The 25,194-nt window shown below is 45.3% G+C and overlaps 2 protein-coding genes across 2 annotated transcripts; one reads left to right on the top strand and one right to left on the bottom strand.

Moving 5' to 3' along the window:
- Nucleotides 1-80: 80 nt before the first annotated feature.
- On the bottom strand, nt 81-16,335 carry hmgxb3 (HMG box domain containing 3). Its single transcript, XM_045225613.1, has 21 exons — nt 16,142-16,335; nt 14,141-14,315; nt 8,610-8,784; nt 7,974-8,492; nt 7,736-7,843; nt 7,432-7,563; nt 6,998-7,284; nt 6,712-6,824; nt 6,531-6,611; nt 6,253-6,335; nt 6,078-6,179; nt 5,792-5,938; nt 4,812-5,143; nt 4,373-4,632; nt 3,989-4,173; nt 2,953-3,172; nt 2,640-2,773; nt 2,404-2,523; nt 1,952-2,161; nt 1,106-1,713; nt 81-159 (listed from the first exon to the last, which is right to left on the bottom strand). Exons 2-21 carry the CDS (start codon nt 14,290-14,292, stop codon nt 81-83), a joined length of 4,047 nt encoding a protein of 1,348 aa, XP_045081548.1. The 5' UTR covers nt 14,293-14,315; nt 16,142-16,335.
- A 157-nt stretch (nt 16,336-16,492) lies between these two features.
- LOC121580316 (SLC35A4 upstream open reading frame protein) lies at nt 16,493-19,441 on the top strand. The gene is made up of 3 exons (XM_041895370.2): nt 16,493-16,661; nt 17,079-17,177; nt 17,379-19,441. The coding sequence occupies exons 1-3, from the start codon at nt 16,647-16,649 to the stop codon at nt 17,574-17,576; spliced, it is 312 nt and encodes a 103-aa protein (XP_041751304.1). The 5' UTR covers nt 16,493-16,646; the 3' UTR covers nt 17,577-19,441.
- The last annotated feature ends 5,753 nt before the right edge of the window (nt 19,442-25,194 follow it).

Raw genomic sequence — 25,194 nt, 5'->3', positions numbered from 1 at the left:
TTGAGTGGGTATCAAGTTACACCCGCAAATTGTTACACCGTTACATCATCAAGTCAATCATTGTCTTCTTTACATTCCATTCAAGCAGCTGAGTGTGGATGATAGAACAGTCCTGACATTAGGAGCCACCCCTCCAATAGGAGCTCAGGCAAGTGTCTCCTGTAGTCAAAAAACAATCAAAGGCCACAAGAACTACAGATTCCATCAGCCCATGAGGCAGATGTGAAAGATTGTCTACTTCGAATACATTTCAGCCCAAAGGGCAACGAGTGACAACCGAGGTACAAGAAGATAATATAGAACAGTTTGAAAGGTCTCACTGATGATGAGAAAACACGAGGACTCATTAAATACAGTTATTAAATAATAATAGATTTCTAGACAGAACATTATGCACTCCAATAATGAAGTTAGTCAACATGAACAATATGTTAAAACTTTTTTCTCTATTCTAAAACTATGTGAACTTTCCTTCAGTCAAAGTAAGGCAGAGAGCAGTTAGTAACATTCACGTTTTTATACTTCACTGGTTCTGCTCCTCTCACGAAGAAAACTAAGTGCCATTCTTTATTTCAAGCCAGCAGCAAAGTCTCTGCTGGACTGATGATAAAATAAGTTAGACTATCTGTCTGGTTAGCAGCAACACCTCTGTTTCTTTGGAAACACTCAAACATATTTTTGCACAGTACATTCAAGGACTACCAGCCTCCCCACTACACTCTAGCTTTTATTAACCAGATGTATATTGGCTTATTTCTAAAAAGGACTACCTCATAATACAGTGGGCCATATGTTCATAATATTAAACATTATCCCCTGATGTCAGAGAATTACATTGGTTTGTTTACTTGTTGGGTCAGAGCACAAAATAAGTCTCCAAAAAGCCACAGTCTGTCACTCTCAGAGAACCACTTCCTCCTCGTACCCAGTGTCTCCGTCCACCCCACCCTCTCCTTCCTCCTCCACCCCCCCCTCTCCTTCCTCCTCCACCCCCCCGTCTCCTTCCTCCTCCACCCCCCCTCTCCTTCCTCCTCCACCCCCCCTCTCCTTCCTCCTCCACCCCCCCTCTCCTTCCTCCTCCACCCCCGTCTCCTTCCCCCTCCACCCCCCGTCTCCTTCCCCCTCGTCTCCTTCCCCCTCCACTCCCCCGTCTCCTTCCCCCTCCTCCCCTTCCTCTTCCTGGGTGTTGATCTGTGCCACCCCCAGCCTATAGAGGGCATCCCTGATCACCACCTCCCCAGGCTGGCAGGCCTTCAGCACCGTGCTGATCTGCTGGTCCACCACCTCCCTGCTGGACAGGAAGTCATGCAGACGGTTGTACAGGTAGTAGTAGGCTGTGTTGTCAAAGGCCAAAGGCCGCCGCCGCAATGATGTCACCAAACCCTCAGAACACTCCTCCTCAGTAACCTCTGACCCTTCTGTTACCTCGGCTTCAACCTTGACCCCATCCTTCCTCCCCACCTTCCCTTCATTCTCTTCTTCATTGTCGTCTCTCTCCAGGTCTTGTACCAGGCTGCAGTAAGGTTCCAGCTCCTTGCAGAGCCCCATGGAGTGGTGGTTCAGACAGCGGGGCTCCTGGACATCTGTAGGCCCAGCAGGGTGCACTATCCAGCGGGAAGAGGACTTGGTGACAGGGTGGACCTGGGGGTTCTCCACCACGGAGGACAGGTCAGCACTGTAAGGCTGGTCCTGTAGCTCAGCACATGACACAAACTGATGGAGAGAGAGAGAGAGGTGAGATAAACAACAATAACATCCATAGTACCTAGTGTATCTACTATCTATTATGTAAATAGAGACCAATTCATTCTTCAAATTATCTTGTAAAATCAGCATATTACAGGTTAAAAAAACCTTCCGACACCATCCTGATTTGACCTCAGTTTCCCTCCTAGTCCAATAATCAGATGTTAATAACTAAGTCCTTTCCATGCCCAGTGTGAGGGCCTACCTCTGGTTTGTCCATTGGGTCAGAGAAGCAGCCCTGGTTCCTGCCCCACATGGTGGAGGCCAGCTCAGGGTACTGCACGTCTGTACACAGCGCCACCTGGCGGGCAGAGTCGGTAACGTAGACGGGAGGCCAGTACCGGGAGGACACCAGCAGGTCCACGTGGTCCCGCGCCGTCTCACCTTTCACCAGGTACTTAGAACCACACACCACCTGGAGGAGTATGGGAAAAGTAGTCTTTATCATCTTTCTGTTTCTCTTGTGTTTATTGGTCAATAGATTATGTTATTGTGTGAGGCCTGATTGGCTACCCTATCATTTTTCATAGACTGACAGACTGAATGTTTAATTGACAGGTTGATTGACTGAGTAATAGTTGAATGGATTCTGGTGGATGACTGATTGATTGATTAATTGATATTGGATGTATTGATTGGTGAGTTGTGTGCTGTTACCTGATGGGGGCAGATCTTGGACAGCTTGCCTGCTGTGAGGTGTGGAGGGGGCTGAGGGGCCGTGGAGAGGCCGTTCTGAACACACGTACACAGGGAGATCAGAGAGACCAGCAACTCATCCTGACAGAAAGAGAGAAGAGACATGTATCAATCTCCTAAACACACACAATCAAACCAGAAATATACATACACGGACACAGGTATATACAAGGTATATACACAGGGTTGGTATATACCTTGTTGCTCTCAGGTGCAGTTATCTCTCCACAGCAGTCCAGTATGGCTTTGAGCTCCTCTGCACTGTGCTCGTCCATACGGTCCGGTCTGAGCTGGCCCTCGTGGATCAGACGCACCAGAACTGACGGGTCACCTGGAAAACACACACACACTCTAGAATGTTATATACTCACTTTTTTTTAAATGATTGATAAACAGGGTATGAACATGTAATGATCAATGAAATATCTGAAAGACTTCCAGATTGAGTATGATGTTTCTCTCTCCAGTGATTGACCTATTCCCCAGCCCTGAGAGAGTGTGACTTCCAACCTGTGTGCTGTGTGAGGAGCAGGGCCTTGTCCTTCTCTGTGTTGATGACAGTGGAGCTCCTCATCAGTGGGGGGAGGAAGGGGGCAATGATGGAGGCGTCGACCCGGGTGATGGGGACGCTGCAGGGGAACGCTGCCTGCTCGATGGCCTCACTCTCCATGGTCAGCCAGAAGTCATCCACATGCACCTCGTCTGGAGCCCCGAAGTCTGGCCACGTAAACTACAGGAGGGAGAGGGAGACACAGGTATCAACAATATACACACCAGACAGCTTGACTGTGCTGGGATCAGGCAGGCTAAAACAAATGAAGTAAAGAAAATCATCTTTAAGTCTCTATTTTTAGTCTCGCCCTGACCTCCCGTCTCCTCAGTCTCTCCCTGACCTCCCGTCTCCTAAGTCTCTCCCTGACCTCCCGTCTCCTCAGTCTCTCTCTGACCTCCCGTCTCCTCAGTCTCGCCCAGACCTCCCGTCTCCTCAGTCTCTCTCTGACTTCCCGTCTCCTCAGTCTCGCCCAGACCTCCCGTCTCCTCAGTCTCTCTCTGACTTCCCGTCTCCTCAGTCTCTCCCTGACCTCCCGTCTCCTCAGTCTCTCCTTGACCTCCCGTCTCCTCAGTCTCTCCCTGACCTCCCGTCTCCTCAGTCTCTCCCTGACCTCCCGTCTCCTCAGTCTCTCCTTGACCTCCCTTCTCCTCAGTCTCTCTCTGACCTCCCGTCTCCTCAGTCTCTCCTTGACCTCCCTTCTCCTCAGTCTCTCCCTGACCTCCCATCTCCTCAGTCTCTCCCTGACCTCCCGTCTCCTCAGTCTCTCCCTGACCTCCCGTCTCCTCAGTCTTTCCTTGACCTCCCGTCTCCTCAGTCCCCCCCTGACCTCCCGTCTCCTCAGTCTCTCCCTGACCTCCCGTCTCCTCAATCTCTCCCTGACCTCCCGTATCCTCAGTCTCTCCCTGACCTCCCGTCTCCTCAGTCTCTCCCTGACCTCCCGTCTCCTCAGTCTCTCCTTGACCTCCTGTCTAAGTCTCTCCCATTCTCCCTCACCTCCACATTCCTGAGCTCCAGCACGTTGTGTGTGTACCGCTGGGCGATCTCCATCTTGGGGGCAATGCCACACACACCACAGATCATGTCGTTGTAGTCCCTCACCGTCAGACACTCAAAGGCCCAGTAGCCACTAACCAGCAGCTCCTGGACATGGGCCAACTCCTCAGGACTCAGATTGTGGACTGATCGATGGAGGGAGAGAGAGAGGGAGAGAGAGAAGGGGGAAGATGGATGGAAGATGAGGAAAAAATAAAAGAGAGTGGGTTGGATGAAGAGAGGCGAAAGAAAACAGAGAATAGATGAAGTTAGAGAACGGTGGACATGAACAGAACTCAGTGTTGAAAACCCTCTGAACCGTATATTGCTCCAAGGAAGTCTTACCAGGGTGGATGTGGATGTTGTCCAGGATGGTCCTGACTGTCTGGTTAGGATGCCGGCCCAGTCTGACCTGACTCCGGATCTTAAAGAACAGGTCCAGACTCACCAGCAACCTGTTGCCAACATTGAACAGACCTGGGTGGAGGTCGGTGAAGCTGTGCAGGGCCATACACTGGGGGTTGAGACACACCTTCAGCTGGAGAGAGGCTGTCTGGATCAGAGAGTCAGTCAACAGCCAGCAGTCCTCCTGCCCTGCTAAAGAACTATGGTACAAAACACCAGAGAGATACATTATAGAGAGACCTTTCCTGAAACCAAACTATGGTTCAAAACACCAGAAATTTGAAAAAATGTCCAGAAATATCCAACCCCTGAGCACCAGAAATGTCCAACCACTGAGCCATAATAAACTCAAAACTACACAAACAAATCTTCTTCTCACCTCTGTCCTCCCTTGAACAGCGGGTAGTGACACAGAGCACAGTGTGTGGCTGCAGACTCAAAGAACCGCGGCCAGCCTGACTGAACCTGTACCTCCCCCAGGCCTCCCTGGTCCTCCCCTTCCCCTAACACCTGGTTCCCAGCCTGGTTGGTGGTGAGGACCACCTGGGTGGAGTTGAGCTCCTGGATGAGGGCCAGGGTGTCATGGAGCTCAGCCTCACTTTCAGGGATCTGCAGGGCCTGACGCAGCAGCTGCAGGGTGGACTGGCGCTGTAGCTCCCTCTGGGCTGGGGACAGGGTCCGGTACGGGTCTAAAAGAGCTACTGAACCACCCTGAGAGAGAGAGAGAGAGAGAGAGAGAGAGAGAGAGAGAGAGAGAGAGAGAGAGAGAGAGAGAGAGAGAGAGAGAGAGAGAGAGAGAGAGAGAGAGAGAGAGAGAGAGAGAGAGAGAGAGAGAGAGAGAGAGAGACAGAGACAGAGACAGAGAGAGAGACAGAGAGAGAGAGAGAGAGAGAGAGAGAGAGAGAGACAGAGAGAGAGACAGAGAGAGAGAGAGAGAGAGACAGAGAGAGAGAGAGAGAGAGAGAGAGAGAGAGAGAGAGAGAGAGAGACAGAGAGAGACAGAGAGAGAGACAGAGAGAGACAGAGAGAGAGAGAGAGAGAGAGAGAGAGAGAGAGAGAGAGAGAGAGAGAGAGAGAGAGAGAGAGAGAGAGAGAGAGACAGAGAGAGAGACAGAGAGAGAGCCAGAGAGAGATAATGAGGGAATGAGGGAAGAGGGAAAAGAACAGACAGAGGGTTTGAGGATGAGAACAGAGAGATGAGGAATAATTCAGACAGACACAGAGAGAAATACAACAACACCTAAACATAAACTGCATCCTAAATGGCAACCTATTCCCTATAAAGTGCACTACTTTTGACCAGAGCCCTATAGGGTGCCATTTCAGATGCACCCATAGTGGGATTCTCTCGAGACTCACCTGTAGCTTGGAGCCCTTGGCGTTCTTTCTGGACAGCTCCCAGCCACAGCAGGGGCACTCAGGAGGCTTGTGTCTGTTCTTATAGACATAGCCACATGACGGGTTCTTACAGCGACCCCTGCCCCGCGCCGTAGACAGACCCAGGTCCTGACATACAGACAGACAGTCAAAAAGAGGACGCAGGACATACAGTAGGAGTGGGAGTAATACAGAGCACACAGCCTGCTAGAGGACGTGTGAGGATGGCCTATTATCCCCAGAATGTAGTTAAAAGGGTCCCACTAACCAGTGTGGCGGTAGAGTTCTGTTTGAGAGGAACCACTGAGAGAATCTTCCCTACTTTATCAGTCACAATGTACTGGCTTCTGTCCACAGGAGTAGGGGGAGTCTATGGGACAAAACAACACTGAGAAACCTGAAGACAAACACTTAATCAGCATGTTTCAGGAGTGTGTGTGTACCTGTTCCAGAGGCGTTGTTGTCACGATCTGGCCGAGCTGTTTCAGAGTGTTAGGCTTCAAACCTGCCATCTTCTCACTGAGCTCTGTGGTCCAAACCGAATCACCACATCAAACACTTTCAGTTACCTCAGAAACAACTAGTGTCACTTCCCTTAGATCAAAGTAACCACTTTGAACATGAGTACCTTTACCTTGGCTAACCATGATAAAATACAACCATTTTACCATAAAAACATATTTCTATATTATATAGGTACATGTGGCTGTGTATATCCTACCTGTGGTTGCTTTGCTGCTGTTGGTCTTCTCAACATTGCCTTTATGAGGAGGGACAGTAATCCACTGGACTAAGGCCCGGCCTAGTTTCAGACAAACAGAAACAAGGTTTCAGGCATGTGTGTTTACACCCCAGACAGCATTCATCTTAGGGTTGTTGTATCTGTCCACAGCAGTGCCCACCTGTGTTGAATGGGGCAGGGAGGATGGCTCTCACAGGTCGCTTTTGACCAATCACACTGCTCCTTTCCTGAACTTTGATCCTGGCACCGGTGACAGGTGTTCCAACCAAAGCTCTGCTCAAAGACAGAACAACTGAAACTTAAAGAACTTTCTCTTAAACCAATCAAAACATGAAGCCCACTAAGAGAAATACTCTCACAAGGCTTGTTTGAAAAATGGATTCTCAATGTGACCATTAAATGATAAACCATAAAATATGGGCTAAATTAAAGAACTATATGCTCACATCATAGTAGTTGTCTGTGTCCCTGACCCTGCTGGAGCAGGCTGTATGGGTCCCTGGCTGTTGGCTCTGCCTCCCTCTAGTGGTGGTTCTGATGTAACTGCACGCTGCTGCGCTTGTCCTCTAGACTCCCGCGGTCCTCTCCCTCCCTTCCGCCCTCCAGACACCGTACTGTTCTGATCATCAGAGGGAGGCACACTAGTCTCATGGGTGTCCCCAGGGTTGGTTGGTGGTTTCTGGGGAGAAGTCTTGGATGAAGGAGCAGCACCTTTCACTGAAGACTTCTTCGCCTGAGATGTAAAACGTGGAAAGTTTGTCATACCTCGGAACTGTTTAAGTGAACACTCATTATTTTCCTACCAATAAAATGTCATCTTTACTTCAACATTCATATTATGATGGAACAGACTTTTAAGCCAGGGAATGTGTAGACTTACAGCGGGCACCCACTTGCCCCCCAGGTGGTTGCCACAGTCAGGGCAGAAGGGGGGTTTGTGACGGGTCACGTAGACGAAGGAACAGCCCGCTGTCTGACAGCTGCCCCGGCCTCTTCTGGTGTACTTTTTCGACTGGAGACAGAAACAAAGATGTTTTAGTAAGAATCTGCTAGAATGTCTGACAGGTAAAATGACACAGGAATTTAATACATTATTGTAATATATTGCTTGATGATCTAATCAAAGAAAATTGGATAACGGTAAATTGATGCAGTGGAAGACAAATCAGTCTGAGTAGTTTTACCAGTTTGTATGAGGGTTTAGTGTCCCGTACCACTCTGGCTCCTACAGGTACCATGACAACAGAGGCTACAGAGCTGGCGCCTGGCAACGTCCTGTGCTCCATCAGATCCTGGGGAAACACAATAGTTTTATCTACCATTACTGCATTGAACAAACAGACAAGGCAAATGAATAGTAACCCTAGACTGTTGAATGATCAGCAGTAAGGTAAGCCAACTCCTGTGTCGTTGCTAACTAACCTGATTGGGTATGATGGTGACCAGCTCTGTTTTCACGTGCTGCACCACCGTCCCGCCCACACGTCCCCCGTCAGTCGCCATTCCAATGACACTATAGCCCCCGCCCACCATCCTCGGCTCCTCCTCCTTGAGCAGCAGACCGGCTGCCGCCAGGTGAGGTGCATTATGGGAGTCGTGGGATGCAGAGGAAGAGGAGTGATACGATGAGGAGAGGACCCCCTGCAGGGCCCCGGAGTGTGTCAGGGTCACAGCCTCCTCGTCTGTCAGGCCATCGATGGCGATGCACTGCTCCGACAGCTCCACCTCGCAGCCCAGCACAAGGGGAGGGTACTGGGGGGTACCAAGGGACAGGGAGGGCATCACTCCTTCCCCCACGGGAGAGTCCAGACCCTCCATACACACCTCCAGCTGGGACCCTGTCCTGTTGTCTGTCATGGTCCCCTTGGGCAGGAGGACGTAGTTGGACCTGGGGAGGATCCTACGGAAGCCTGGGAGCTCCTGGCAAGGGCCCATAGATGACTACGGAGGATACAGAGAGAAGGAGTAGTGTTATCATTATGACTAAGGCTAGGAGTTTTTCCTGACCACACGATCGTAGATACCAGACACACTGGTGGAAATAGTAGGTAACCGTACCATGTCTGTCCCTTCCTTCTCCAGCTTGGCCTTCTCCAGGTAGTAGCCCTTGTCTGCCACGTTGAGCCTCTTCCAGCTCACACTGATGCGCTTGTTGATCTCAGACTGGGGCAGGTTGGGGAACTCCTGCTGCATGGTCTGGTGCACGTCAAAGTAGTACAGCAGGTAGGCTGATCTGGAAGTGAGAGATCAAAACGTGATAAATAAATGTAATCTTGACTCATACAGCAGTCAACTCAACACAAAGATTGGGTCACTTGATTTAGCTTGCTCCACCTACACAGGCAATCCAAATCAAGTGCACTCAGTCAGTGTGAAAATAGTGAGTTCATCATCTGGGTCATTCTTGAATTGCTGTGGTAAATGCTGTCACTTGACTTTGGCACCATGTAAAAACACTTAACAATGACAAACACATGATAAATAATACATGTTCTGTTTTATTTAACTGTTATTTAAAAAGAAAACATATGTAAGTCCTTTATACTGCAACATATCTATTTGTATGCATTGTAGAAACTACTAGGGGCAAATTGGCTTGTCCCACTGGTGTAGAGTTGTAGTGACATGTTTTGGGGATTTAGAGATATACTACATGGCCAAAAGTATGTGTACATCACTTCAAATTAGTGACTTTGGCTATTTCAGCCACACCCATTGCTGACAGGTGTGAATGGGACCGCTGAAGTGCATAGCACTTAAAAATCATCTGTCCTCGGTTGCAACACTCACTACCGAGTTCCAAAATGTTCGTAGGGAACCTCATGAAATGGGTTTCCATAGCCGAGCAGCCGCACACAAGCCTAAGATCACCATGCGCAATGCCAAGCGTCGGCTGGAGTGGTGTAAAACTCGCCGCCATTGGACTCTGGAGCAGTGGAAACACATTCTCTGGTGTGATGAATCACGCTTCACCATCTGGCAGTCCAACGGATGAATTTGGGTTTGGCGGATGCCAGGAGAACACTACCTGCCCCAATGCATAGTGCCAACTGTAAAGTTTGGTGGAGGAGGAATAATGGTCTGGGGCTGTTTTTCATGGTTCGGGCTAGGCCCCTTAGCTACAGTGAAGGGAAATCTTAGACGATTCTGTGCTTCCAACTTTGTGGCAACAGTTTGGGGAAGGCCCTTTCCTGTTTCAGCATGACAATGCCCCCGTGCACAAAGCGAGGTCCATACAGAAATGGTTTGTCGAGATCGGTGTAGAAGAACTTGACTGGCCTGCACAGAGCCCTGACGTCAACCCCATGGAACACCTTTGGGATGAATTGGAACGCCGACTGCGTGCCAGGCCTAATCACCCAACATCAGTGCCCGACCTCACGAATACTCGTGGCTGAATGGAAGCAAGTCCCCACAGCAATGTTCCAACATTAGTGGAAAACCATCCTAGAAGAGTGGAGGCAGTTATAGCAGCAAAGTGAGGGACCAACTCCATATTAATGCCCATGATTTTCCAATGAGATGTCCACACACATTACATGGCCAAAATATCTATTATTTTGAATGCTAGACAGTGAATAAACGTATTTAATATATTGTATATATCAATAAAAACAAAGAACGCTATTTTTTACTAGTATAATGTGTGTCCCTCAGTTTTATGTCATCACTGATTACAAAGATATTCAAGGACCTTGAGCATTCTCAACAGTGGAAAACTGTTTTCGGGGTCCATATTAAATAAAATGATTAGCTAATCACACCCTTTTAGTATGTCGAAAGGATTCCATTGATCGGAGGATTCCATTGATCATGTGGTGTGTCTAAATCTAAAGTGTCACTTGGTGTTAGTCAATTTTAATGAATGGAAATAACATTGTGAGCAAAATGCTTAATCATATCACTTTAGTAAATTCTTTTTAAAGGTTTGATGACTTTAGATATGAGCATTTGTGGCCTCCATTTCAGAAAATCCTCCTTTACCTAAAATGTGTCATTGGTGGAATGCTTTCCCAACAGTCTTGAAGGACTTCCCACATATGCTGAGCACTTGTTGGCTGCTTTTCCTTCACTCTGCGGTTCGACTCATCCCAAACCATCTCAATTGGGTTGAGGTCGGGGGATTGTGGAGGCCAGGTCATCTGATGCAGCACTCCATTACTCTCCTTCTTGGTAAATTAGCCCTTACACAGCCTGGAGGTGTGTTGGGTCATTGTCCTGTTGAAAAACAAATTATAGTCCCACTAAGCCCAAACCAGATGGGATGGCGTATCGCTGCAGAATGCTGTGGTAGCCATCGTGGTTAAGTGTGCCTTGAATTCTAAATAAATCACAGACAGTGTCACCAGCAAAGCACCCCCACACCATAACACCTCCTCCTCCGTGCTTTACGGTGGGAACTACACGTGTGGAGATCATCCGTTCACCCACACTGCGTCTCACAAAGACACGGCGGTTGGAAACAAAATCTCAAATTTGGACTCCAGACCAAAGGACACATTTCCACCGGTCTAATGTCCATTGCTTGTGTTTCTTGGCCCAAGCAGGTATTTTCTTCTTATTGGTGTCCTTTAGTAGTGGTTTCTTTGCAGCAATTCGACCATGAAGGCCTGATTCACACAGTCCCCTCTGAACAGTTGATGTTGAGATGTGTCTGTGACTTGAATTTATTTGAGCCGCAATTTCTGAGGCTAGTAACTCTAATGAACTTATCCTCTGCAGCAGAGGTAACTCTGGGTCTTCCATTCCTGTGGCGGTCCTCATGAGAGCCAGTTTCATCATAGCACTTGATGGTTTTTGTGACTGCACTTGAAGAAACTTTACAAGTTCTTGAAATGTACCGTATTGACTGACCTTCACTGTGGTCTTTTACCAAATAGGGCTATCTTCTGTATACCCCCCTTACCTTGTCACAACCCAACTGATTGGCTCAAACGCATTAAGAAGGAAAGAAATTCCACAAATTAACTTTTAAGAAGGCACACCTGTTAATTGAAATGCATTCCAGGTGACTACCTCATGAAGCTGGTTGAGAGAATGCCAAGAGTGTGCAAAGCTGTCATCAAGGCAAAGGGTGGCTATTTGAAGAATCTCAAATATAACATATATTTTGATTTGTTTAACACTTTTGTGGTTACTAAATTATTCCATATGTGTTATTTCATATTTTTGATGTCTTCACTTTTATTCTACAATGTAAAAAATAGTACAAATAAAGAAAAACCCTTGAATGAGTAGCTGTGTGCAAACTTTTGACTGGTAGTGTATACAGTGCTATGAAAAAGTATTTGCCCCCTTTCTAATTTTCTCTACTTTTGCATATTTGTGATACTGAATGTTATCACATCTTCAACCAAAACCTAATATTAGATAAAGAGAACATAAGTGAACAAATAACACAACAATTACATATTTATTTCATAAACAAAGTTATGCAACTCCCCTGTATGAAAAAGTAATTGCCCCCTTACACTGTGGTCCTCTGTAGCTTAATTGGGAGAGCATGGCGCTTGTAACGCCAGGGTAGTGGGTTCGATCCTCGGGACCACCATACGTAAAAATGTATGCACACATGACTGTAAGTCGCTTTGGATAAAAGCGTCTGCTAAATGGCATATTATTATTATTACACTCAATAACTGGTTGTGCCACCTTTAGCTGCAATGACTCCAACCAAATGCTTCCTGTAGTTGTTGATCAGTCTCTCACATCGCTGTGGAGGAATTTTGTCCCACTCTTCCATGCAGAACTGCTTTAACTCAGTGACGTGTGGGTTTTCAAGCATGAACTGCTCGTTTCAAGTCCTGCCACAACATCTCAATTGGGATTAGGTCTGGACTTTGACTAGGCCATTCCAAAACTTCCAATTTGTTGCTTTTTAGCAATTTTCATGTAGACTTGATTGTGTGTTTTGGATCATTGTCTTGCTGCATGACCCAGCTGCGCTTCAGCTTCAGCTCACAGATGGATGGTCTAACATTCTCCTGTAGAATTCTCTGATACAGAGCAGCATTCATGGTTCCTTCTATTAAGGCAAGTCGTCCAGGTCCTGAGGCAGCAAAGCATCCCCAAACCATCACACCACCACCACCATGCTTTACCTTTGGTATGATGTTCTTACTGTGGAATGCAGTGTTTAGTTTTCGCCAGGCATAATGGGACCCATCTCGTCCAAAAAGTTGACTCAAGTTTGCCAAAAAGCACCTGGATGATCATCAAGACTCTTGGAAGAACGTTCTATGGACAGATGATTAAAAAGTATAACTTTTTGGACGACATGGTCCCATTATGCCTGGCGAAAACCAAACTCTGCATTCCACAGTAAGAACATCATACCAAAGGTCAAGCATGGTGGTGGTGGTGTGATGGTTTGGGGATGCTTTGCTGCCTCAGGACCTGGACGACTTGCCTTCTACAGGAGAATGTCAGACCATCCGTCTGTGAGCTGAAGCTGAAGCGCAGCTGGGTCATGCAGCAAGACAATGATCCAAAACACACAATCAAGTCTACATGAAAATTGCTAAAAAGTAACAAATTGGAAGTTTTGGAATGGCCTAGTCAAAGTCCAGACCTAATCCCAATTGAGATGTTGTGGCAGGACTTGAAACGAGCAGTTCATGCTTAAAAACCCACACGTCACTGAGTTAAAGCAGTTCTGCATGGAAGAGTGGGCCAAAATTCCTCCACAGCGACGTGAGAGACTGATCAACAACTACAGGAAGCATTTGGTTGGAGTCATTGCAGCTAAAGGTGGCACAACCAGTTATTGAGTGTAAGGGGGCAATTACTTTTTCACACAGGGGAATTGGGTGTTGCATAACTTTGTTTATGAAATAAATATGTAATTGTTGTGTTATTTGTTCACTTATGTTCCCTTTATCTAATAGTAGGTTTTGGTTGAAGATCTGATAACATTCAGTATCACAAATATACAAAAGTAGAGAAAATTAGAAAGGGGGCAAATACTTTTTCATAGCACTGTATATATTACTTCTTAGCAAAGAGCAATTTCTCAATCAAGAATTTTGCTGGGACTGTCTGGGAGTTGTCTGAGTGGGAAGGGGAAAACTGAAAACTAACTGTTATTGGCAGAGAGGTTTCTAACTCTCTTTCTTATTGGTCTATTAACTAATGTACCGCCTCGTGATGTCACCAGGCAGGCCAATATTCCATCCCACCAAAACAGGCTGAAAGTTCAGGCAGTCTTTTTCAAACATCTCCGACTTACACTAAAGGACATTATCATCATTTTGAACATTTCACAGTATTATTTCAACCTCATGGTGTGGAAATAAATATAAAACAGGAAAATCACGTTTTTGACAACACTGGGCCTTTAAGCTAACATATTAGTTGATTTAGAATGGGAAGATGTACCCAAATATATTTAAATAAACAATTAAATCTAGAAAAATGACGTTTTGCCCAAATGCCACCGTAATTCAAGAATGACCCATCTGCATTGATAGGAGGTGTTGGTGTTTGATTGTTTGGTGTATGCACTCACTAACTGTAAGTCCCTCTGGATAAGAGCATCTGCTAAATGACTAAAATGTAAATGTAAATGTGTAGTAGGTAGAGTAGACTACCTGGGTTTTTTGGGTTTCTCCATGATCTCTCCCTGCTGAGCCTTGTTCTTCTTCCTCTTCTTGGGAGAGGTGACCTCCATGAGGGTGTAGCAGCTCTCCACCTCCTCTGTCATCCTCCGATCAGTCTCCTCATACACCTCCATGGTCTCCATGGCTACAAAGAGCAGAGAACAGCCTGGGGAAGTTCAGTGACATCATGATTGATTCATTTATTTTGTGTCCATGCGAAACAGAACAAATAATGACAAGGGGATAGGTATTAGGGCTACAGGATGTATGTACATTGTTTATTAATACATTGCGCAATCATGATGAGGGAATTCTAGATCAGTATAACATGTAGGCTATCACATTTATGTTATGGCGATGTAGATAAATGTATGGCCTTCAAAACAACTGATAAAAGGCCCTACATGTTAATTATGGCAACTTCCGGAGGACGTACTCCAACCTATCAGAGCTCTTGCAGCATGAACTGACATGTTGTCCACCCAATCAAAGGATCAGAGAATGAATCTAGTACTGAAAGCATAAGCTACAGCTAGCTAGCACTGCAGTGCATAAAATGTGGTGAGTAGTTGACTCAAAGAGAGAGAAAGACAATAGTTGAACACATTTCTTCAAACATGAAGGAGACGTAAAAGAGAGAGATATATTGTGTCATTCTTTTTCACTTTCCCTTACTTAGCTAGCAAATGCAGCTAGCTAGTTTAGCCTACTCAAACACCGGCTCAATCAGAGGGATGCTATGTTAGCTAGCTGGCTATGACTATCCAACACAAAACTGGAACTCTTCCAAGTCAAGGTAAGCTTTTGGTTTTACTCATTTATTGCCACCGGGGCCTGCCGGTGTAACTGCTAAACTGCTTAGTGACTATACACTAACGTTACTGCATGATTGTAGCGGGTTTACTAACGCGTTAGTTCGATTAGCTAGGTTGACTATGACGTTACTTTAATATGGTTACAACCATGTAGACTGTGTGTATCAGTTATGATATTGTTTGGCTTGGATTTTTTTTGTTTTGCCTTGTCACATACAGCTGATGTGTTGTGCATTGAAGTCCACAAGCGAAGGGAAAAGATGAGGACAGCGCGTAGATGCGAGAATGAATACAACGTGGCTGATATGAAAGTGAACAGTGTTTAAGTGTGATCAGGGTGTCTGCATTCCGCTGATTCTGTTGAAAAACGTTTATTAAACGGAAGCAAACGTAACTAAACGGGTATAAATATACCTGAATTGTCCAGTAGAAACTCTCGTTTGCAACTGTTGGACTATTGATTACACCACAGGAGGCTGCTGAGGGCAGGTCTGCTCATAACAATGGCTGGAATGTAGTGAATGGAATGGTATGATGTGTTCGATACCATTGCATTTAATTCCGTTCCAGCCATTACTATGAGCCTGTCCTCCCCAATTAAGGTGCCACCAGCCTCCTGTGAATTACAACCTAGATTAGCTTGTTGCAGGCAAGAGTGTGCAAGACAGTATTGAATGTGGACAGTCTGTCACCTCAATTCTCTCGACCTGTGTGCACTTATGTTGTAAACTTTAATTGATAGGCTAGGTTGGAGCAACCTCATGATGGGTATAGGAAAATTTAGTATCATGTAGTAGCCTAAACCTATCGATATTACATTGAACTGGGTGAATGGAATATGAATGACAGTCATCCAATATACTGTAATTGAAATAAGGCCATGCTCATGAAAAAGAATCGTCCTCCCTCAACTTAAATGGCACCGACCGCCACTGCAGTGCACGTGGGGAAAAATGTGACTATGGACTTTCTCGGGAAACGACAGTAAAGTAGAGTTAAATACAAACAAAGTCCCAAATGTTGCAAATAAAGTACTGAAAACCACAACACTGCGACAGCGGCTACAACTTTGTAATTATTCTCCCTCCCATGACATTCTCTGATTATTCGTGTGTCCCTATACTGACTGCAGACTCTGCGAATTATCCAATGAGAAGCCTCCTTGTTGAAACCTTACCTCTGTTGCCCCGAAGAACTGTCAAAATCGATCTGAGATAGCTTCAAACGACGCTGAAACTGAACTGCATCGGTCACATTGCCTAGAATATGTATATTCTTCTATATTCTGCCTTAAACCAGGGCAAAAAAAATGTATCTTAGGGCCTAGTTAAAGCACTCGATTTGTCCTAGTCTTGCAGTAAACATGGCGTTCTGTTGTTATGGTTGTCAACCAATCCAGTAAAGGAATGAACAAAAAAAGGCCAATCAGAAAATACGTTTTAGACACGTGAAAGCAATGCGTGAAACTGGAAGAGGTAGACGTTTCCATAAGCACAGATCTAGGATCAGTGTACCCTGTCAATATACCACCTTGATGAGTAAGCGGTAAAATAGCTAAACTGACTTGCAATCAGTACAACTTTACCCAAAAGCAAATCATGTTCCAGGCAAGATAAATCGCTCTGAAGTGGTGGTCTACTCCAGGCATACGAGTAGGTCAAAGAACATTCCATCGAACAAAAATGGCGGACGACAAGGTGAGTAATGTAGTTTGGCTTCAATCGTATTTTTTTCTATATATATATATATATTAGAACAGCATGATCTAGTCCTCTGCTCTTCCTAAACCAACTTGCTTTAACTCAAAACCAGACAGGCCCGGTTGGTTGGTATTCGGATGTCTAGTTAACTAGCTGGTTACTGTCCTTGTAGCTACAGGTACACCAACATAACGTGTCTTAATAGGGCGTTGGGCCACCATGAGCCGCCAGAACAGCTTGACTGCGCCTTGGCATAGATTCTACAAGTGTCTTTAACTGGAGGGATGACACCATTCTTCCACGAGAAATTCCATCATTTGGTGTTTTGTTGTTGATGGTGGTGTAAAGCCTTAGGCAGTGTTACCTAAGCTCATTGCATTAATTTACTGTATACCTTATTTGTATGTTTTCTAGGATCCTTTCAAACAGATGAAGGATCTCAACCAGCTCAAGAATCAGCTGGAAGAGATCCAGAAACGTGTGGAGAGTGAATTTGCAGAAGGAATCCCGCAGGTATGTTGTTATTATGCAAAGTTAGAAAGTAGGTGAAATGTCACCTTAAGAAACAGAACAGCAGACAAACTCCATCCTGAAAAGAATAGAAGGATCAAGTAATGATTATGTATCATTAAAGAGTTGTAATAGCAGGGCATTTGTAAAAGAAAAAAAGTGTTGCATCCTTTGTCCTGACTGTTGTTTCCTGTTCTCCCTCAGGGGGGCTCTGTGCTGGCATCTCCCCTCCTGAAGGGTTTCCTGGCTGGCTATATGGTGGCCAAGCTCCGCTCCTCAGCTATCATAGGAGTGCTACTGGGAACATTCACAGGCATCTATGCTGCACAGAACTATCAGGTGCCCAACATCGAAAGCACCCTGAAAGACTATATGAGTTTGTTTAGAAAAGGATCCAAGTAATGGGAAGAACCAGGCCTAGGCTTCATCTTCTAACTGCCTGAGGTTTGGGGCACAACCACCACTTCTGTGGATAACCTCTTTTTCAGAGGCTCAAACCTCTGCTTTGTATACTGCAAAAATTATATTTGGTTTTAACTGGATTTTGATGTATCAATTGGGAGTCGGTGTGAAAGACTGGGTTTGCGTTGGGTTTTGTGCAAATGTTAAAGGGTAAATCTACTGTCAGTGCCCTGGGAAAATATCTGTTATTCTCAATCTGCTGATCAGTGAATCAGATTATAAAGTGTGTAAAAGGGGATAAGGTTACATGCCTCGAGTGTAAGGTTACATTGCAGGGATGTTTGACTGCTTGCCTTAGTAACATTGCCTGGTGCAGCCATCTAGGCCTAATTGATTTTGAATCAATGATGTCAACAGCAAGACAGTGTCCCATTTTATGTTTTCTAAGCAGAAATACCTTTTACCAGCTTAAAATACAAACATACCTTGAGAATATCATGTTATTGTTGAACAGATTTTGCCTAAATTATGGGATTTGTTGCTAATTTAGATGTTATGATTTAAGGTGAGGGTATTTGTACATTCACAGACATATGCTAGTTATTCAGGGGTGTGAGTGACATGCAGTATTGAGAATGATTGCGATCCAGACCATGGGGTCCGGGTCCCCGTCCTGTCGCAGCAGGTGGTGGATGAAGGGGAGTCCACCTGGGGCTGGTATCCCTGGCCACTCTGCTCCTGACTGGGTGCCTGTCTGCCCTGCACGCCCCCCTGTCCCTAGGCTGAGGACCAGGCGAGTCCCAGGCTTCACATCACAGCCTGGGGCCTTGTTCTTGTGCTGGTCTACTACTTCATCTCAGGGCTGGCGGCCGTCTACACAGAGCGGTTGCTGAAGAGCCAGCGACTACCCCTCAGCCTGCAGAACCTGTACCTGCATGTGTTTGGAGTGGCCATCAACGGGGTCTGCCACCTCTCCAGCATGGGGGAGAGAACAGGGTTTCCTGGAGGGCTTCCTGACTGGCTGTATGGTGGTTACCCAGGGGCGGTGTGGGCCATCGTGGCAGGGCAGGCGGCTAACGGGTTGCTGATGTCAGTAGTGCTGAAGCATGGCAGCGGCATCACCAGTTTATGTCATCTGCTCTATGCTGGTCAACACCCTCCTATCCAGGGTTCTACTGGGCCTGCAGCAGGCCCTTCTTTCTGTTACCCACCTCTATGATCAGCCTGGCAGCCTACCTGTACTACAGGTAGCAGAACTCTGCCTAAACCTACCTGTGTTATGGACAGTGGACCCCAGCTAACTCCCATTCCACTGCTCCACCACAATCTCTGGCAGCATTATTTACCAGATGATGCATTTAAATTTAGGTTGGAATGTTTTTTTCCCCCTTTCATTATATTTATATATATATATATATATATATATATATATAATTTTACTTTAGTGACTCATATATAGTATTTTTAATTTAATGTCCCAAATGGTTTATTTAGTTTTGCAATATTGATTATGCAGTAGAAGCTGCAGGTGAGTCTTGCAGACCATTCCATCTCAATGTTACTGGTTTATCTGCTACCCATAATGCACACTGCCTACTTTTCACGTGCCTTTGTTTTCCAGCTTAATCAGATTCTGCCATTCATTCATGCCTTTTCTTCAATATATCATGGGTGGACTCATTGAATTGTTGGATTTGGGTAATAAGTCTACATTATTTCTACATTACACAACACTTGAGTGGTGCTATGATTGTCATTTTATTAGCATTCATCATCATTACCTCTGCCAAGTAAAATGTCAAAGATACAATATGGTACAGAAAGTGTTTATGGAATACCAGATAATAAATGGAATTTTTTATTTATTTTTTCTGTTTTATTTCTTTGGTGTTTTCTATTCGAAATACAATGCCATAAATTCACAAATATTTTCCCTTTCTCGCACTGTTCCCGTGAGGTCACCCCGCACATACAGGATGTCCTTTAACTCAGCCAATGCTACAGAGGAAAGAGAGAGGGAGAATATATTTACAGATTTTTGGACGAACTAGGTTTAATAAATACTTAAACGATGTATGCAATGAAATGCATAATTATTTCAGTGATTTAAAATACATTTTCTTAACAAATTAGGATCTAGGACAGGGATGGATGAATTCCCCCAGTCGGAGTCTCAACTTACTGTTGAGAGTTCGAATAGTAGAATTCACAAGGTGCAATTTTGAAATTCGTCTGTGTGCATCAGCAGTTTTTCTCTTGTAATGTGAGTCACTGACAGTCACTCAATTAGCCCATGTCAGCTAAAACATTTTTGATTGTAAGTTAATCTTGCGGCCAGCGATCTAAACTTGTACACAAACAAATACAAACGCAACATGCAACAATTTCAAAGATTTTACTGAGTTACAGTTCATAAAAAGAAATCAGTCAATTGAAATAAATGCATTGGGTCCTAACATATGGATTTCACATGACTGGGAATACAGATATGCATCTGTTGGTCACAGATACCTTGAGAAAAAAGGTAATGGTGTGGATCAGAAAATTAGTATCTGGTGTGACCACCATTTACCTCATGCAGCGTGACACATCTCCTTCACATAGAGTTGATCTGGCTGTTGATTGTGGTCTGTGGAATGTTGTCCCACTCCTCTTCAATGGCTGTGTGAAGTTGCTGGATATTGGCGGGAACTGGAACACGCCGTCATACATGTCGATCCAGAGCATCCCAAACATGCTCAATGGGTGACATTTCTGGTGAGTATGCAGGCCATGGAAGAACTGGGACATTTTCAGCTTCTAGGAATTGTGTACAGATCCTTGCGACATGGGGCCGTGCATTATCATACTGAAACATGAGGTGATGGCGGTGGATGAATGGCACGACAATGGGCCTCAGGATCTCAGTGCGGTATCTGTGCATCTCCCGTGTGGCGCAGCGGTCTAAGGCACTGCATCTCAGTGCTAGATGCGTCACTACAGACCCTGGTTTGATTCCAGGCTGTATCCCAATCCAGCCATGATTGGGAGTACCATAGGGCGGCGCACAATTGGCCTGGTTTAGCCGGGGTAGGCCGTCATTGTAAATAAGAATTTGTTCTTAACTGACTTGCCTAGTTAAATGAAGGTTAATAAAATAAATTAAAATTGCCATCGCTAAAATGCAATTGTGTTCGTTGTCCGTAGCTTATGCCTGCCCATACCATAACCCCAGCGCCACCATGGGGCACTCTGTTCACAACGTTGACATCAGCAAACCGCTCGCCCACACGACGCCATACACGCTGTCTGCCATCTGCCCGGTACAGTTAAAACCGGGATTCATCCGTGAAGAGCACACTTCTCCAGCAAGCCAGTGGCCATCAAATGTGAGCATTTGACCACTGAAGTCGGTTATTACACCGAACTAAAGTCAGGTCAAATGGATGATGAGCAGGCAGATGAGCTTCCCTGAGACCAGTGGCGGTCGATGTTGTTTAAGATGAGGGAGGACGATTTTCTTTTTTCATGAGCATGGCCTTATTTCTATTACAGCATATTGGATGACTGTCATTCATATTCCATTCAACCAGTTCAATGTAACAGCGATAGGTTTAGGCTACTACATGATATTCCAATTTTCCCTATACCCATCACGAGGTTGCTACAACCTAGCCTATGAATGAAAGTTTACAACGTAGGTGCACACAGGTCGAGAGAAAAATTTGAGGTGACAGACCGTGACACATTCAATACCGCCTTGCACACTGTTGCCTGCATGTAGCTGATCTAGGATGTAATCATTAGTCCAACAGTTGCAAATGAGAGTTTCTATTCGACAAATTCAGGTATGTTAACCCCATTTCATTCCGTTTGCTTTGTTTAAGAAACATTTTTCAACAGAATCAGCGGAATGAATACACCCCTGTTCACACTTAAACACAGTTCACTTTCATAGCAGCCATGTTGTATTCCTTTTCGCATATATTTGCTCTCCTCTCACCTTTTCCCTTCACTTGTGGACTTCAATGCACAACACATCAGCTGTATGTGACCAGGCAAAAAAGAAAATCCAAACCATATCATAACCTCTACACACAGCCTACATCGTTGTCACCATAATAGCTAAAGTAACGTCATAGTCAACATAGCTAATAGAACTAAGAATTAGTAAACCCGCTACAATCATGCAGTAACAGTTAGTAAGCAGTTTAGCACTTACACTGGCGGGCCCCGGTGGCAATAAATTAGTAAAACCAAAAGCTTAGAGTTCCAGTGTTGTGTTGGATAGTCATAGCCAGCTAGCTAACATAGCATTCCTCTGTTTTAGCCGGGTGTTTGAGTAGGCTAAACTAGCTAGCTGCATTTGCTAGCTAAGTAAGTGAAAGGACGAAATATAGAGCTCTCTGTCATGTCCTATAGTAACAGTATTGGGACACAGTGGGATTATGACCAGTCAGATTAGACCTCTGCCCTAGCTATCTCTCTATCTGTTTTTATTTTATTTTACCCCCTTTTATGTGAATTCCAATTGGTAGTTACGATCTTGTCTCATCGCTGTAACTCCCCAACGGGCTCGGGAGAGGCGAAGGTCTCGTCATGCGTCCTCTGAAACATGACCCGCCAAGCCGCACTGCTTCTTAACACACTGCTCGCTTAACCCAGAAGCCAGCCGCACCAATGTGTCGGAGGAAACACAGTTCAACTGACGACCGAAGTCAGCTTGCAGGCTCCCGGCCCGCCACAAGGAGTCGCTAGAGCGCAATGAGTCAAGGAAATACCCCTGGCCAAACCATCCGCTAACCCGGATGACGCTGGGCCAATGGTGCGCAGCCCTATGGGAATCCCGGTCACAGCCAGCTGTGACACAGCCTGGGATCGAACCAGAGGCTGTAGTGATGCCTTAGACCGCTGCGCTTATCTGTGCTTATGGAAACGTCTACCTCTTCCAGTTTCACGCATTGCTTTCACGTGTCTAAAACGTATTTTCTGATTGGCCTTTTTTTGTTCATTCCTTTACTGGATTGGTTGACAACCATAACAACAGAATGCCATGTTCACTGCAAGACTATGACAAATCGAGTGCTTTAACGAGGCCCTAAGATAAAAAAAAAAAGTGCCCTGGTTTAAGGCAGAATATAGAAGAAAATACATATTCTAGGCAATGTGACCGATACAGTTCAGTTTCAGCGTCATTTGAAGCTATCTTAGATCGATTTTGACAGTTCTTCGGGGCAACAGAGGTAAGATTTCAACAAGGAGGCTTCTCATTGGATAATTCGCAGAGTCTGCAGTCAGTATAGGGACACACAAATAATCAGAGAATGTCATGGGAGGGAGAATAATTAGAAAGTTGTAGCCGCTGTCGCAGTGTTGCCAACTTAGCGACTTTGAACTATATTTAGCGAGTTTTCAGACCCCTCTAGCGACACATTTTCAAAAAAGCGACTAGCAACAAATCTAGCGACTTTTTCTGGTGTTATTGGAGACTTTTGGAGACATTGGTGTTATTGGAGACTTTTGGAGACATGAAAGCACGTATCGTTCTTACTCTTCTCAACGAGCAGCGAGTGCTTTGTTACCCCCATCCCAAAGCACTCACAGGCGGCCCAGTCCTCACGCAGCAGTCCCTCCCAGCTGCAGTCAAAGCAGGAGATGTTCACCCCTCCGCATCCAGACTGCAAATGAATCGCGCATGCGGGAAGCCGCCGCTGCCCGATCCCGCCCTAGCTTACATTAAGGGTGGGATGTAAATGTAGGGTGTTTTTTACTCACTTTTTGTCTCTCCCACAACGTTATTTCTCTCCTACAGCGTCCATCACAATTACATGGCCAATTATACAAATTAGGTGATGACGTCATTTAGCGACTTCTAGCGACTTTTAGGACAACCAATAGCTACTTTCTTTACTGAGGAGTTGGCAACACTGAGCCGCTGTCGCAGTGTTGTTATTATTTCAGTACTTTATTTGCAACATTTGGGACTTTTGTTTGTATTTAACTCTACTTTACTGTCGTTTCCCGAGAAAGTCCATAGTCAAATTTTCCCCAAGTGCACTGCAGTGGCGGTCGGTGCCATTCACCCAGTTCAATGTAATATCGATAGGTTTAGGCTACTACATGATACTCAAATCTTCCCTATACCCATCATGAGGTTGCTCCAACCTAGCCTATCAATGAAAGTTTACAACATAAGTGCACACAGGTCGAGAGAATTGAGGTGACAGACAGTGCCACATTCAATACCGTCTTGCGCACACTTCCGTTTGCTTCCGTTTAATACAAGTTTTTCAACAGAATCAGCGGAATGCAGACACCCTGATCACACGTAAACACTGTTCACTTTCATAGCAGCCATGTTGTATTCATTCTCGCATTTACGTGCTGTCCTCATCTTTTCCCTTCGCTTGTGGACTTGCACATCACATCAGCTGTATGTGACCAGGTGAAAAACCTTTCCAAGCCAAACAATATCATAACTGATACACACAGTCTACATCGTTGTAACCATATTAAAGTAACGTCATAGTCAACATAGCTAATCGAACTAACGCATTAGTAAACCCGCTACAATTATGCAGTAATGTTACAGTGTACAGTCAGTAAGCAGTTTAGCAGTTACACCGGCAGGCCCCGGTGGCAATAAATGAGTAAAACCAAAAGCTTACCATAACTTGGAAGAGTTCCAGTTTTGTGTTGGATAGTCATAGCCAGCTAGCTAACATAGCATCCCTCTGATTGAGCCGGTGTTTGAGTAGGCTAAACTAGCTAGCTGCATTTGCTAGCTAAGTAAGGGAAAGTGAAAAAGAATGACACAATATATCTCTCTCTTGCGTCTCCTTCATGTTTGAAGAAATGTGTTCAACTATTGTCTTTCTCTCTCTTTGAGTCAACTACTCACCACATTTTATGCACTGCAGTGCTAGCTAGCTGTGGCTTATGCTTTCAGTACTAGATTCATTATCTGATCCTTTGATTGGGTGGACAACATATCAGTTCATGCTGCAAGAGCTCTGATAGGTTGGAGGACGTCCTCTGGAAGTTGTCATAATTACTGTGTAAGTCTACGGAAGGGGGTGAGAACCATGAGCCTCAAAGGTTTTGTTTTGTCAATGTACCCAGAGGAGGACGGAAGCTAGCTGTCCTCCGGCTACACCATCGTGCTACCCTACAGAGTGCTGTTGATGCTACTGTAGCCTTTCATTGCAAAACAGTGTGCTTTAATCAATTATTTGGTGACTTGAATATATTTAGTTTAGTTTTATCTAAAAAGGATCACTTTTCTAATGTTTCACTATTTTTATTTTTATGAAATTCACTGAGGAGGATGGTCCTCCTCTTCCTCCTCTGATGAGCCTCCACTGCCTGAGACAGTTTCTGACAGTTTGTGCAAAAATTGTTAGGTTGTGCAAACCCACAGTTTCATCAGCTGTCCGGGTGGCTGGTCTCAGACGATCCCGCAGGTTAAGAAGCCGGATGTGGAGGACCTGGGGCTGTCATGGTTACACGTGGTCTGCGGTTGTGAGGCCGGTTGGACATACTGCCAAATTCTCTAAAACTAGAGGCGGCTTATGGTAGAAAAATTAACATTAACTTCTCTGGCAACAGCTCTGGTGGACATTCCTGCAGTCAGCATGCC

The sequence above is a fragment of the Coregonus clupeaformis genome, chromosome 2, assembly GCF_020615455.1.
Source record: "Coregonus clupeaformis isolate EN_2021a chromosome 2, ASM2061545v1, whole genome shotgun sequence".
In the NCBI taxonomy this organism is placed as follows: domain Eukaryota; kingdom Metazoa; phylum Chordata; class Actinopteri; order Salmoniformes; family Salmonidae; genus Coregonus; species Coregonus clupeaformis.
The sequence above is the reverse complement of the archived record's forward strand: the minus strand, read 5'-3'. Positions and strand labels throughout refer to the sequence as shown.

Bases quoted from the DNA above. Each gene is read 5' to 3' on its own strand.
- hmgxb3 (XM_045225613.1), bottom strand. From the start codon at position 14,292: ATGGAGACCATGGAGGTGTATGAGGAGACTGATCGGAGGATGACAGAG. The intron at 7,844-7,973 runs GTTAGTTAGCAA...GTGTTTCCCCAG, and splicing joins TCACCATCATACCCAATCAG to GATCTGATGGAGCACAGGAC. The intron at 7,285-7,431 runs GTAAGTCTACAC...TTTACATCTCAG, and splicing joins GGGGCAAGTGGGTGCCCGCT to GCGAAGAAGTCTTCAGTGAA.
- LOC121580316 (XM_041895370.2), top strand. The intron at 17,178-17,378 runs GTATGTTGTTAT...GTTCTCCCTCAG, and splicing joins TTGCAGAAGGAATCCCGCAG to GGGGGCTCTGTGCTGGCATC.